This window comes from Pyxicephalus adspersus, chromosome 4, assembly GCF_032062135.1.
Source record: "Pyxicephalus adspersus chromosome 4, UCB_Pads_2.0, whole genome shotgun sequence".
In the NCBI taxonomy this organism is placed as follows: Eukaryota; Metazoa; Chordata; class Amphibia; order Anura; family Pyxicephalidae; genus Pyxicephalus; species Pyxicephalus adspersus.
In genome coordinates, this window is record NC_092861.1 from 153,549,555 (window position 1) to 153,564,048 (window position 14,494).

At 43.5% G+C, this 14,494-nt stretch overlaps 2 protein-coding genes across 2 annotated transcripts in view; one reads left to right on the top strand and one right to left on the bottom strand.

The window, feature by feature from the left end:
* Positions 1-4,233, bottom strand: part of RSPH9 (radial spoke head component 9) — a 6,860-nt gene extending 2,627 nt beyond the window's left edge. Inside the window, exons 1-4 of the mRNA XM_072410036.1 lie at positions 3,964-4,233; positions 2,783-2,948; positions 2,485-2,614; positions 1,851-1,997 (exon numbers count right to left, since the gene is read on the bottom strand). Coding sequence (XP_072266137.1) covers positions 1,851-1,997; positions 2,485-2,614; positions 2,783-2,948; positions 3,964-4,199 — 679 coding nt within the window. The 5' untranslated portion in view covers positions 4,200-4,233. The remainder of the gene's footprint in view (positions 1-1,850; positions 1,998-2,484; positions 2,615-2,782; positions 2,949-3,963) is intronic.
* A 704-nt stretch (positions 4,234-4,937) lies between these two features.
* Positions 4,938-13,723, top strand: LOC140329643 (epoxide hydrolase 1-like). Its single transcript, XM_072410037.1, has 6 exons — positions 4,938-5,167; positions 5,394-5,523; positions 9,041-9,255; positions 10,850-10,958; positions 11,042-11,167; positions 13,355-13,723. The coding sequence occupies exons 1-6, from the start codon at positions 5,011-5,013 to the stop codon at positions 13,560-13,562; spliced, it is 945 nt and encodes a 314-aa protein (XP_072266138.1). The 5' UTR covers positions 4,938-5,010; the 3' UTR covers positions 13,563-13,723.
* Positions 13,724-14,494: the final 771 nt, after the last annotated feature.

Consider the following 14,494-nt stretch of genomic DNA (forward strand, 5'->3'; position numbering starts at 1 on the left):
CAGTACTTTGTGTCTCCGCCCCTCCCACAATGGATAAATTTGTCTCGCTCCCACTGACTGCTCCCCTGTATATATGGTCCCCTTTTCTATTCTTCCCCCTCATAGGTGCTGATATCATCTTCTACAATGGAGGACCCATAGCCCCGCATTAGAAGTGAATACGCCAAGGGCCCACCTACCATGTGAAGCAATGGAGAATAAAGGAGCTTTGACGATCACTGGGAGATCATTTAAATGCTTTTTACATTCTCCCTCCCTATTTATTGATTGCTGTGGGACGGTTACCTGGAGTTTAGCTTTAAAGAAAAACCTAGAAAATAGCAAAAATCAGATTCTAAGATGGCTAGAGTGTGAAAGATTATTCACCAGTGGGAAACATTCTATGCAGTTATCAATCTTCCCAGCAAATTCACCCCAAGGTCAGACAGTGCAATGCTTAGAGAAATTGTAAAACCCCCAATAGCTCCATCTCAGACTCTACACGCCTCAGTTAGCATGTTACATGTTAAAGTTCATGACAGGACAGGAAATAATTGTGTGTTGTGTTACACGAGGTTAGATTTCTATAATTTTAGAATCAGATGCAGGTTTTTTTTATGTCCTGATATGTGAAACTGTGTGGTTAAGGTGTACTTTCTTTTTCCTATGAACTGTAACAGTTATGGCTGCCTGCGGCTGTCCTGGTGTTCACTATACCAGATAATAACAGATCGCTCACTGTCACTCCCATCATCCTCAGGAATGTAGTTCTTTGATTTCCCACTATCTCGCAGCTCAGATGAGATTATCACCTTGTAAATTTGACTCGGCGCTTTCTATGATCTCAACAGACAGCTCACCATACAAGGGAATCCAGCTGAGGGGCAATGAATTGCTGAAATGCGATAACTCCACTCACTGGCAGTCAGATTCTGTGCATTAGGGATGTGACCTCATTTTACATTTATATCACTTCTTACCAGTGAGAGATTGTGCTGCACATTGTTCATATCTTTAGTTACATTCCAGCTCAATGACTTTCTGGCCCACCTACCTTCTCTAGCTAAGTGTACTGTATGTGTAAAGGACAAAACCACTCATATATATCCAACCGGGATTGTAAAGGGCTGCCTACAGTGCAGGATGAGCAATTTCTGCAGAGAGATCTGAAAGCAAGTGCATGTTTTACTGCATGATTTATATGCAATGCAGCACATTCTGAATGACCCCACACAAATATACAGGAAGTAAAAATGTGTCTTGCCTATAGTGCAGCCTAACACCCAGCTGCCACCAATACATAAATACTAAGTGCTGCCCCTCAAACACCAAAACCAGGAATACCCAATGGAGAGACTGGAAATGAAACCCCTTTTATAAACCCCTAAACCAAGGGTCCTGAACCAGTGCTGTGTGTGGATTCTGTTCATCCCAAATCTATCCACTGATTTTATTACCGGGGGTGCAAATATAATGCAAATTTTAAATCTGCCCCAGCAGAACATAAATCCACCCTGATCTGAACTGACACAACAGAATTAGACCTGAGCACTCAGCACTGGGAATGGAGTGAATGTGAAGCTTTGAAGACAATTACCAGAGCCGAGGCCCCTGACTCCTACAGCCGCACATTGCAGGAAGTCATTGTATATTGCACCCCTCACTACCACCACACGAACCCTAATACAGAGTCATGCATGGGGGGGGGAGGGGGGGGGGTCTGGGGACACATTGCTTTGTATTCTGAATTTTATTCTCACAAAGTTGATACCCAGAAGCCGCTGGCACCGGTATTTCAGGGAGCTTTACATAATACAGGACCCCCCACAGGTATGTCTGATGTCACTATTACTTCACTGCTGATCACTCACCTCTGGGGATATCATGTTCCAAAGAATCCAGAAAATCTATGGAGGGATCCAGATCTGCCTTTTCCAGCAGTGACCGATTCTTGGGGTTCACAGTTGGGGTGAAGTGGAAGAATGAACTGAGTTTTTTGGCTTCACTCACTGTAAGGCCTGAAAAGAAACAAATATACATTGCGTGTAACTACAAATCTATTGCCCTTCTATGAGCTTGTTGTGTTCACCCCAGAGATTATTTCCAGATTGGTGGGGGGAAGCTGTAGGTAGGTGGTCAAAAAGTGTGTGTGTGTGTGGGGGGCAACACATGACAAGTTTAGGGTTGCCATAGGAATCCAGTAACCTTGATCATTCTGTCTTTTTTATTTACCTTTTTTTTCATTTATTTGTATTTATTTGTCCCAACTGTCCCTTGCCCCTGTATTGTGATCCAACTTTTCAGTGACTACCTTAAAACAGCTGGGTGGTTACTGAAAAGTGCCGAGTGGTGCGCCCAGCTAAAGGGCCAGGGAGAACACTGCATCCCATTCTAAAACCATGGCATTAATATGTCCCCTTCCCATAGCCATGAATATGAAGTTATTCCTAGCCCTCTGTGGGTACAGCAGCCATCATTCTTCAGGGAAAAGATTTCAGGAATTACCTCGGAAACAAGGATTCTTCTTGACTAGTCCAACCGGATTCTTGATGAAGGCTCCTCTCGGTACAATGGCTGCCTCCTTATCAATCATGGCAATGGTGGCTACCAGGCGCGTTTCCTCTTTGATGTGACTCTGAGTGGTAAAAAAAGAAATTTATCACATCTGCCCATAAGAAAAAGGAAGATGGAACTGTGCAGAACCTACTGGTGTCAGTCTGCAGATCAATGGCTTTACACCTGTAAATTTCTGAAAGTTCTGTTTAAATTAGCACCAAAGCTTAGAAAGATGACAGCAACTTACCGTCACCTCCTCCTCATAGGCTGCGTCCCCTTCGCCCACCTTCTTGTGCACCGTCTGCTCATACTCATGAGAGGGGTCACCTATAAATCGCCCTTTAATCACCTGCGTCTCGGCAATGAGGGCCTCGGTGGCTGGCGGCAGGAGACACCAATCCATGCAGTTCAGGCTGCCAGGAATAAAAGAACTGGAGGTGAACACAGAGCGAGAAAGAAGTATGGAGGATGCCCATGTGATAAGACATCACCACCAACATCGTCCAGCATGAACGTCGTTACCAAGATCACCAAACTGAGGCTGGGAAGGGGAAATATACCCAGAGAACCCCAAATATTCCAAAATAAAACTGCCATAAGGACCGGGAAATTCTATGGCATTGATTTCCCCAAATGTCGGGGCTTCCATTAGTATTGGGCAGTGTATACACAGAGGGACCCCGGCATGGGAGGTGATTATTATTATTAATAAACAGGATTTATATAGTGCCAACATATTACGCAGCGCTGGCCATGGGGTGGTATGGTATAGGTAGGGGGTGGTATGGGGGTCTCTGCAGAATCTGCTCTCCCAGTAATGTCTATTATACAGAGGCGGATCTCTTCTGTAGAAGGGTCCCCAGGAGTATGGGGTACAAGATAGTAATGTACAGTTTGGTATATACAGGGGGTCCTATGGGGGTCAACAGGAAGTCCAATACACAGTACAGAATGGTAGAGAGGCCTAATGACCCATCGGGCTCCTGACCCCTAGAGGATCCCCCCCTTCCCAATGAAAAGGTATAGCATTGTACTCATATGGGGGATGGTCTAATGACCCATGGAGGGTCCTCCTCCAAAACAATATTGTAAAGCATTGTATTTATATGGGGGAAGGGGGGTAATAATCTATAGGGGCCCCTGACCCATAGAGAGTCCCCCTCCCCAATAATAAGGTATAGCATTGTATTTATATGGGGGAAGGGGGTAATAATCTATAGGGGCCCCTGACCCATAGAGGGTCCCCCTTCCCAATAATAAGGCATAGCATTGTATTTATTTAGGGGAAGGGGGTAATAATCTATAGGGGCCCCTGACCCATAGAGGGTCCCCCTTCCCAATAATAAGGCATAGCATTGTATTTATATGGGGGGGGGGGGTAGCGGACCCCCCTCCTCCACTAATAATATACAGACAGGGGTCCCTCACCTGTAAAACGTCTTCCTCCCCCGCAGCTCCTCGCCCTCATCCTCCTCGGTGCCCCGGCAGATATAATAGTCCCCATGGACCCCAAGAATCTTCCCCCAGAACAGGACCCCGGCAAGCTTCATATTCCGGCGGAGTAGCAGTAAGGATGTCCGCAGGGCGGCACTTTGTTCCGGGCTCAGCCCCACACCGGAGCCGGACACCATTTCCACCCCCAGCAGCAGCCCGTCCGCCTCCATCTCTCAGGTTTGAAGTCTCCGCACTGTCACTATGGAGACGCGTCTGGTCTCCAGGAATTAGCGTCACCGTACGGCGTCCAGTATCTAGGAAGTGACGTCGCGGACATAGCAACGCGGACAGTCTAGTCCGGCGCGTTCTGTTTAATGGAACCGTCACGTGATTTGAAAATAAAAGGCTTTCTAAACTCAGATGTCAGCACCCACATTAGCGATTGGGTGTCATTGTTATGATTGGGTTGGGTTTGTAGTAAAAGATTTGCGTGCTAACGTTTTATCATCAGAAGACCACGCCCACATAGATAGTCCCTCCCCTGTTCTTTATGATCTCCCAATAGCATAAGGCACAGACTCCACGTGCTCCTGACTTTCTCCTCCCCCGCGGAGTCATGGGTGACAGACATGGGGATTTGATGTCACTGACAGATGGTATAGCCAAGCTAGAGAGCTCCAATAATGATAAACTAGAGTCCAGTTATAGGGATACAAATACCCGGGTTTAGAAAAGTATCAGGAATTTTGCCAATTTCAGTTTTGTCTTTTCCACAGACATCTTCCATGAGGTTTTACTGCTCACAGCGCCCTCAATTGGTAGACCAAATTATGTGATCCTGGCCAGAGCCAATCACAATGACAGAGACCAGTGCAGATCCATTGGAAAGGTAAATCATGGAATCTGACAATGCACATTTACATATTTCTGTTATATTATTGCTACATTCGGTTTTATGTTTCCCCTGCAGGACTCAACATTCACTTTATCCATGTAAAGCCTCCAAACCTCCCCGCTGGACAGAAAGCCATCCCTCTGCTTATGGTTCACGGCTGGCCAGGTTCTTTTTATGAATTCTATCGGATTATTCCATTTTTGACTGAGCCTGGGAAACACGGTCTGGACCCCAGATACACCTTTGAGGTCATCTGCCCCTCAATTCCTGGATATGGCTTTTCAGAGGCACCACATAAGCAGGGTGAGTTCTGTGTTTTTGGGGTGGAAGCTGTAGATCCAATGGCCAGATGTCAAATCTGTGCAATTCTCAGAGTTTGTTCCTAAATAAATGGTGAGGGGAGATTGGGGGTTCTGCTTACACTGAAGCTGGAAATCACAATTGTACATTAATAATAAACAGCATATATATAGCGGCAACATATTACAGAGCGATGTACAATAAATTTATCTCGCACATCTATGCTCAGGTTTTAATGGCATTGCCGCAGCACGGATCTTCTACAAGCTGATGCTGAGACTGGGATTTAGTGAGTTCTATCTGCAAGGAGGAGACTGGGGAAGCCTCATCACCACCATCATGTCTCAGATGAAACCGGAGTAAGTGTGCAATGCATTTGCAGCTACAATAAATGTAATGTCCAAAAAGAAAGCTTTGGCTGTTTGGGCCCCTTATAGAAATCACATGCAAAAATACAAACTTCCAATATTAGGACTCCTGCTGTAGTTTGCCATTGTCTATGGTCTGGCTGTACCAGATTGACCCGCAGTGTCTGCATTAGCAGCTGTAATCTGTCCTGAGACATGTATGATGATATATAGGGGTCCAGTAATTGTATTATTTGGGGGCCAAATAACCAAGGAATTTGTTAGCTTTCCTTGCAGCCATGTGACTATACCTGGCCTTCAGGGGCATTGATCCAAGGTGTGTAAGGTATTTTCAGTAAGTGGACATGATTCTAGCGCATATAATGCATTACTGCATCTTGGCTGTAAATCTGAAGCTTGTAAGGTATGTGGACCTTTCCTTCTTCAGCCCGACCTATATCTAGAATTTACAGTTATATGTTATTCCTCTCCAGAGCCTAGAAATGGCCTCAGAGCTCTATGAGCCCAGATACAAGAACACGGATAATATAGAACATTAATCACCAGAGCTTTATTATGGCACCAAGACATATAATATATTATAAAGATCATTTGTTCCGGAGTTCTTTTTCCTCATTAGTTGGGTTATAGTTCTAGAAGTTGTGAACTAAGGAGGACATTGTGTAGACCTGGATCAATGCCTAGATACAGACCTGGAGGATCATCAGTCCTAAATCTTGTACAGATGCTCAGGTATTGTAAGTTCTGAGGATGAATGAAGGCGCCGCACTGTTGGGAATACAATAGTAAAACGATGGCAGTTTTGTAATCTAGCATTACTTTTGGCTAAATGACATGATGAGGAACCTTTACTGATGTTATCTTTTCACCTGAGACTTTCATGAATAATGAATAGATAATCCCACACCTGTATGGACCTGGTGAATCTTCACCCCTCCCCCTCATTATACCGGAGTCATAAGATGGATTTTCTGTTATCCTGGGATGAGAACAATATAAGAAGTTTGCAATATTCCAAATATCTCGCCACTAGTCTGATGCAACCTCGGCAGTGCAGACTCTGAACTTTTGGCTTGGGGGCCAAACAGAATTAACAAATCATTTCATGGAAGGGTCAGATTTTTGTGAGCTAAATCTATGCAGATGGTTGTGATGACGGGTGGGGGCTTCTATAAAACATTGTCACATCAATGGGCTCTATTTAAAATAATAAAATAATAAAACGGGTAATGGACATTCTCTTGTGGGAATCTTCCCGGTCCATATGTTTCAATGGCAGTAACTGATTGGCACCAGGGAATGTCAGATTCCCTGTTTTGTAATGGAGCCCTATGATTGCATGGACGCTAGATACAGCCCAGCATGTGTCTGCAGGTCCCCCTCCAGCCAATTACTGAAGTATCCCCATTCAGGAACTTCATCCCAACATCTCATCCAATCCCTACCCCCATCACAGACTTCCAATTTTCAGTTTTACTGATGGTATGAAGTATATCACTGCACAACAACGATTTTGCTACTGGGAATAACATATGTGATTTATAATATCGAGTGTGCTGACTCCAAATCTAAACTCAGAATTTGCCTATCACGTACAGATTTTAAGTTAAAAGCGTGCTATAACTGTCCAATGGTCGGTAATTGGGTAATGTATTTGTATATGGGAACATTATAACAGTGGCAGATATCACTATGTCTGCCGCCAGCTGAATCACGCCCCCTGGTGGCATTGCATGTTCCAGCAGCAGCTGTTGGGGTAAATCAGTGAGCTGATGTCAGAAATATATATATAATGTATATAAGGTGAGATAGACCAAGGTTTGTCTCTATTGTAAAGCCATCTTATTGCATAGTACAGCCAGGCCATAGTGATTCTGTTTTGAGATAAAGATGAGTAGGTGCAGCTATGGTAATAAACCGGACAATTTTTTGCCACATTTGTGGCAAATATACCCGTGTGATTAATGCAAGAAGCTAACCAAGAGCGTGAGATTGTGATTGGATTTGGATGTGAAATTGTAGATCAGGATAAAAGCTGGGCACCTCTTACCTGCTGTCAGGTGAGTTACCTTGGCCTAACACAATGGCTGAATAGGAAAAGGAATAAAATGCCATTTGCTGTGTCTATGGACTGCTACTTCTGCCGGGTTTTTGAACAAGAATAAGTAAAAAACCGTCTATCCTGATTGTGAATCTTCTCTGAAGCCAGGGGCCACATGATGCAGAGAATCCGGTGCCAGTCCCTCTTATATCTGCTGTTACTGACAGTGATATGTCGGATGAGGAATAGGAGGAAGATGTCCGTGTTAATGAATGGTATGAACCCCAATTTGAAGAGGGTAAGCCGCATTCTATAAACCGATCAGATTTAGATGATATAGTAAGGGACGTGTCTTTGTCAAGAGAAGTCTGAGCTGTTACCCTTCAGATTAAAGGAGTGGAATTTGCTACAAAAAGGAACGACTTCACACTTTCCTGATCGTCGCACAAAGTTCTCCGGTTATTACAAGCTGGAAAACGACGTTTCTGTACTGATGTGAATGGTGTGATGATGGAGTTATGAATAAATACCGCAGCAGTGAAATTGTTCATAGACTCAAGCAAAGCGAGTTTGAAAGCCGTATTGCTGCATAAAGGGAACAAAATATCTTCTGTTCCTCTTACCAATGCCGAGGCAATGAAGGAGACATACAAATCCATGGAGCTCATTTTGAAATTAATTATTCAGAACACAAGAGGAACATTTGTGGTGATATGAAGATGGTGGCACTCCTTGGCCTGCAGTACAGAATATCTGTGCTTTCTGTGCCTGTGTCGTGATGACGGCGACCATTACAAGGTGAAAGAACCGCCACCCGGACCTGAACACACTGCCGGCCAGTACAACGTGTATATAGTATAAATCACTCATTGATGCACAGAAAGTTTACCTTCCGCCACTTCATATTAAACTTGGATTAATGAAAAACGTTGTCACCAACAGAAAGCAAGCTGCTGATCCCTGCCCTAATGGAGTTACCCGGCTGTACAGTAGAAAAAAGGTAAGTCAGTGAACAGAAGGGGACAATGAATGGCACAGAGTGATCATGAGTGACTTTCAACAATTATGTGTACTGTAGTCTTCTTCATGGAAAAATAAGACATCCCCTGAAAATAAGACCTAGGGCATATTTTGGCATTTCAAAAAATATAAGACAGTCCCTTATTATAGGGGAAACAGGGTAGCAGATAAATTTATATTTTTGTGATGCGCTGAATCGGGATGATGGTTTTTCCTTATGGTGAGGCAAAGGGAATATTTTCTGGAGCCAAACTTATACCATGTTACAGAGACAAAAGAACCGGAGCATTAAAATACATGGTGACCCCTCCATTTCCTCATCCCCTCCATGATAGGGAAAAGTAGTCACTTCCCTGGAGGGCAATAGAACTCACGGCTGGTTGGTGGGCATTTATTTCCTGCATGGTGGAGCACAAACCTATGAAGATTTTCCTTTTCTTCTTCCAGGTCCATAAAGGGTCTCCACCTGAATATGGTGTTCATTAGTACACAAGGGCTGGGAATGCTCATTTCATTGATTCTTGGCCGCTATCTTCCTTGGTTGGTGGGAATGACAAGAGAAGATGTCAGACGTATCTATCCGTACTTTGAGAAGAATGTCTACGCTCTATTACGGGAATCGGGATATCTCCATATTCAGGGAACCAAACCTGATACTGTGGGTAAGGAGCTTTGTATAATGGCATGTGTCTAAAAATGTGAGGAATAATTAATGTCACTAACGGGGACATCTCCTCTACAATGGTGGATGGAGAACGAATGGCCCAATACCAGCAGCTGCAATTTATTCTCATTGTGGCTGCTGGATAATGAAGATATAGTGTTATTTCTCTGCTAAACAATAAATTGCCATAAATAAAGGACAAAACTAACCAACAACCAAAGGGACTTACTAACAAGAAACTTTATTCCAGACAATAATTACACACACATTTCTAAACAATATAAAAATAATTCATAAAACCAGCTTGAGCAACAGATCTTCAGTTAAGACCAGCTATCCAAACAATATCCAATATCCTTGACGCGTTTCGCGGATGAAACCGCTTCTTCAGGGTATAGATAGCATTCTACTACCATAAAGCTTTACTATAGTTTCAGCACTGGCCAAAGTATACAGCAACATAACCTCGGCATTATCACCATTGGGTTCAGGCTGTTTCAAATCAACCGCATCGTGCTTAACCCAAAACAATGGCACAGAACTAAATCAGTGAACAGATGCTGAATTGTAAGAAAGGATCCTTCCCTGGTGTGTGTCCTGATGCTGCGTCTGCATACATGGAGTAGTAACCGGCACGCTTCATCTGCGAAACGCGTCAGTAATATTGGATATTGTTTGGATAGCTGGTCTTACCTGAAAATCTGTTGCTCAAGCTGGTTTTACAGAGTAATTTTTATATTGTTTAGAAATGTGTATTTATTGATTGGAATAAAGTTTTACATATAAAAAAATGTTATTAACTATTGTCAGTAAGTCTCTTTGGTTGTTATTTTGGCTGCTGGATGAACTCCGTGCTCATGGTTAGTGATAGATGCACTCCGTGCATAGACAGCAGCAAACATATAAAGAATTTCTTATTGATTATAGAGATTGGAAAGCTTTTAAATTCCAGAAAAATATAACAAACTCAAATTGCATTGAAGTCAATGGGTTTTGATGATTTCTCATGGCCTTTCGGAGGGCTGCAGGACAATCTTTTGTCACATAAATGGCATGAGAAGTCCCCACTTTATTGTTACTTGGGATGTTTTGGGCCCTGCAGCCATTGCTAGGTGTAGTACAGCACTGTAACACGTGACAAACACTTCTGTGCTGTGGTGCAATTCATTCTGAATGGCATCCTAACACACCTTGCTGGAGGACCTGCCGTGCATTGCACTATATAAGGTACACATATATTACAATAGTAGGTGAATCCGCTTCTTTTCCAATGAATGGTTTGGCCTTTCCTCACTCTACAACATCACAAAACACATCACAGCCTCAAATAACTGGAATAATAATATTCTTATTCACTAATAAACCAAAAAGTGCAATGACGTGATTGATGAACTAATTGAAATGATGATCATTGAGGTTCTTATATATTATAATAAATATAGATTGTGGCAATGACATATGACTATGGTGGGGACATTAGATTGTGAGCCCTTTGGAGGGACAGCTAGTCACATGACTATGGACTTTGTACAGCGCTGCGTAATATGATGGTGCTATATAAATACAGGTTAATAATATTCTGCTTTCCCCAGGCTCTGGTCTGAACGACTCCCCTGCTGGCCTGGCTGCTTATATCCTGGAAAAGTTCTCCACCTGGACCAATCCGGACTATCAAGAACTGGAGGACGGCGGCTTGGAAAGGTCACAAACTTTTACAAGTTTCCATAGCATTTCTAATAAATATTAACTTCTGGACAAATAACTTGTAAATGTTTGTGTTACAGGAAATATTCTTTGGATCAGCTTCTCACCAACGTGATGATTTATTGGGTCTCTGGTTCCATCACATCTTCTATGCGGTTCTACAAAGAAAATCTCACCCGGGACTTTCAGAGTAGCCCGACTGCAAGGTAAACCATTAATCAATCATCCCAACCAAAGAAACCACCAATGAACAAATTCAGGTCATATTGTAATTATTCAGAAGGAAATCATTTGGGGGAGACCAGCGATGATCTACTTTACTTGAGTTTGATTTAAGCTTTGCTTGTCATGGAAGTTTCCCAAAGCCAGACTTAGAACTGAACCACATTGAAGTCCATGTTGGTCCAATGTGATAAGTTCCGGCCATTTCAAACAATAGAAATAGAATGCAGAGATGGCTGTATAGTACAGAGATACACATGGGCAGGTGAATTTGCAAAAGTTAGGGTTTGAGGGATGGGTAAATGCATTAAAGGTGGATGGATGGAGTTCTAAAGAATGGGGGCAGACAGCTTGGAGTCTTGTATCAATACATGAGAACTGGTGATAAATGTTGAGAAAAATACTATAGCATGGTGTTTCCTGACTTTAATAACATGGGAGAACCCTTGAAATAACTTTAACATTTTCAGGGAACCCCTTCTTTTGTTGCTATACCCACAGATCACAGTATATTAGTGTGGTGGTCAGTGGGAAGAATGTCATCCTTACAGATAGCCAAAAAGATCATTGGTGTCACTTATACTGACCTGGGAGGCGCCAATTGTTCATGGAACCCCCAGTAACCTCTGGAGTGACCCTGGTTTGGAATCTCTGCTTTGGAAGACCATTGGATGAGCGGAGAGGATGGTTGGGAGTCTTGTTTTTGTATGAGGTTGTAGATTTGTGTAGGATGTGTAGAAAGGTAAATTGCAAAGGACAGGAGTGCTATAATTCTGGGATGAGCTGGAACCCGGTGATTTGCAGAGGAGCAGGAGATGATCGGTGGGAGAGGTAGATAGGTTGCAGAGTTCATGATAGATTATAGAGGTGAAAGTCTAGTGGAATATAAGGAGGATGTTGCAGGTGACCAGATAAGATTATGGGCCCGATTTATTAAAGCTCTCCAAGGCTGGAGAGGACACTCTTCCATCAGTGAAGCCAGGTGATCCAGCAAACCTCTAATGGATTTCTTAGTCATGTTCTGTTTGTTAGCAAATGTTTTCAATCCTGGATCAGATCCATTCCAGGATTTTTGGATCCCACGGGTTCTCTCCAGCCTTTGAGAGCTTTAATAAATCGGGCCCTATACGAGAGCGTACACTCAGACAGCAGTCGCCAACCAGTGGTCCACAAGAAACTTTTGGTGGTCCACAGTTCTGGCTGTGGGAAGGACCCTGCTGGGATGGGCACACTGGCCAGAGCTGCGGACCACGTCCCCCTGTACAAATCCCAGGCTCAGGGAAATGGGCAGGTTGTGTCCCTTGACACCCCTCAACTCAGATCTGTGATGGGAAAGTGGGCAGCATTATGTCATGAGAATGTCACTACGGGGAAGGCTTCTCCCTCCTTTGATTGACACCCGGCTCCCCCCACATGCACGGTCAGGAGCCGGTGATTTTAGTGGTCTGTGGGACTGAAAAGGTTGGCGACCATTGCACTAGGAGATTGGTGGTTAATATGGATAGAAAGGTCAGAGAATATCATGGGGATGTTGTGCTAGTACACGTGGAAAGATCTTGTGACGTTCTAGATATGAAGGGGAGCAATAGGGAAGCTATTGTCAAATATTAGCATGGGGAACCAGGTACTGCCATGGGGGGGGGAACAAATCTTACCTGTAAAATGTATTCCATTTTTATTGGTTAAACAAACCATGGACACTCAGATCCTATAATAAAGACCATGGCTAATCCTGGATGAGCCTTCTACAGTATAGAGGACACATACCCTATACCCTGAATTTTGGGTGGAGGATCCAGAATCCTGGTCTGCATCTTTATTTTGTGGCCAATACATAGCAATAAAATATGGTAACTCTGACTTACTAAAAAGTGAAAAGCCCAAACACTTAACTGAATTATTCTGGCGATCAAGGAACCAAGGTTCCTCTAAAACTGAGATTATTTTAGACTCTGCACCCTGACATCTTTACAGAACTTTTCTTGGGTTATGCCACAAAACGCAGCTTCCAGAAACCCATGACTGTAGCCAATGCTTCACTTTACTAATAAATTCCTTATAGCCATGGATTAGAGAGCTCTGGGGCCATGCTAGACCCATAATGTTCAGTTGGGTTTTAAGCCCCCTGTATTTTTATTGTATGACATGACCCCGATATTTATGTATTGCAGGACCCCTGTGTATGTTCCCACCGGCATCGCTGCCTTCCCATGTGAGCTGACGCACGTCCCCAAGGTATGGGCCAAAGAAAGACACAAGAACATCGTCACTTACACCTACATGCCCCGCGGAGGGCACTTTGCTGCCTTTGAGGAGCCAGAACTGCTCGCCCGCGACATCCAGAACTTTGTGTCCAAGGTGGAAAAAGATACAAAATAGAGAATGGAAGCCGTAAACCTGAAGTGTGCTGCCTTGTAAATATTCCTACAAAAATCCACACAATGCTAAAAAAATGACGTGTTATACTCTAGTGCAGAAATAAAAACAATAACTAATGCATTTATACGCTCATTACAAATATAATTACTTTAACTCTTTCACTACCAGAGTCCTCTTTTCTTGTCTTTGGTAATTTACACTTTTTATATATACTTTTTTCATGTTTTTTCCAACAAGACCTCCCTGTAATAGAAAGCATGGAGTGCCACTTTATGGAGCATTCGGGTGTCTCGTCCTCCCTGCACTCCCTTCCACAAGACTGAATACAACTTTTTGCTCAATTTGCAGTTTTCTGAGATCAGACTGCTCCAGCCTGGTGGTGCTGAGCTGAGAATTTTGAAGTTTATTGCTCCTAGGGGAGGTAATGGAGATGTTTTTTATCCAAAACTGACTCCACAACATCTACCCAAACCACAGCTGCTTTTATAGAGGTGAAGTAAATCCAAAAAAACAAAAAGTCCCCAGGAGGGAGATATTTTTGGCACTCCAGGTTTTTGTTTTCTTGCTTACACTGCGCAGCACATGCACTATACGGTGTGCAACCCGACGTTCCCAGCAGTGACCAGAATAGAATTAGATGCTGACAATGCAACTCATGTACATGCAAGGAAGTTACACCACCAGTGGCTTCCCAATGGCTGAAAATGAGTGCAGTGACCCTGGAAGACTTAATGGCAAAGATGGCAGCTTCAGGGGATGCAGCAGTGACTGAGTAGCAGACCTGGTAATGCTGCAGGGTGCAAACATAAAAGATTGTGTACCATAACCACCTGCCAATGATTCCAAAATCTTCTCCCCTCCACCAAGTTAGGCTTAGCAACACTTTAAACAGAATGCCATGCAGGATGCCAGTGCTAGACCCAATGCCATGC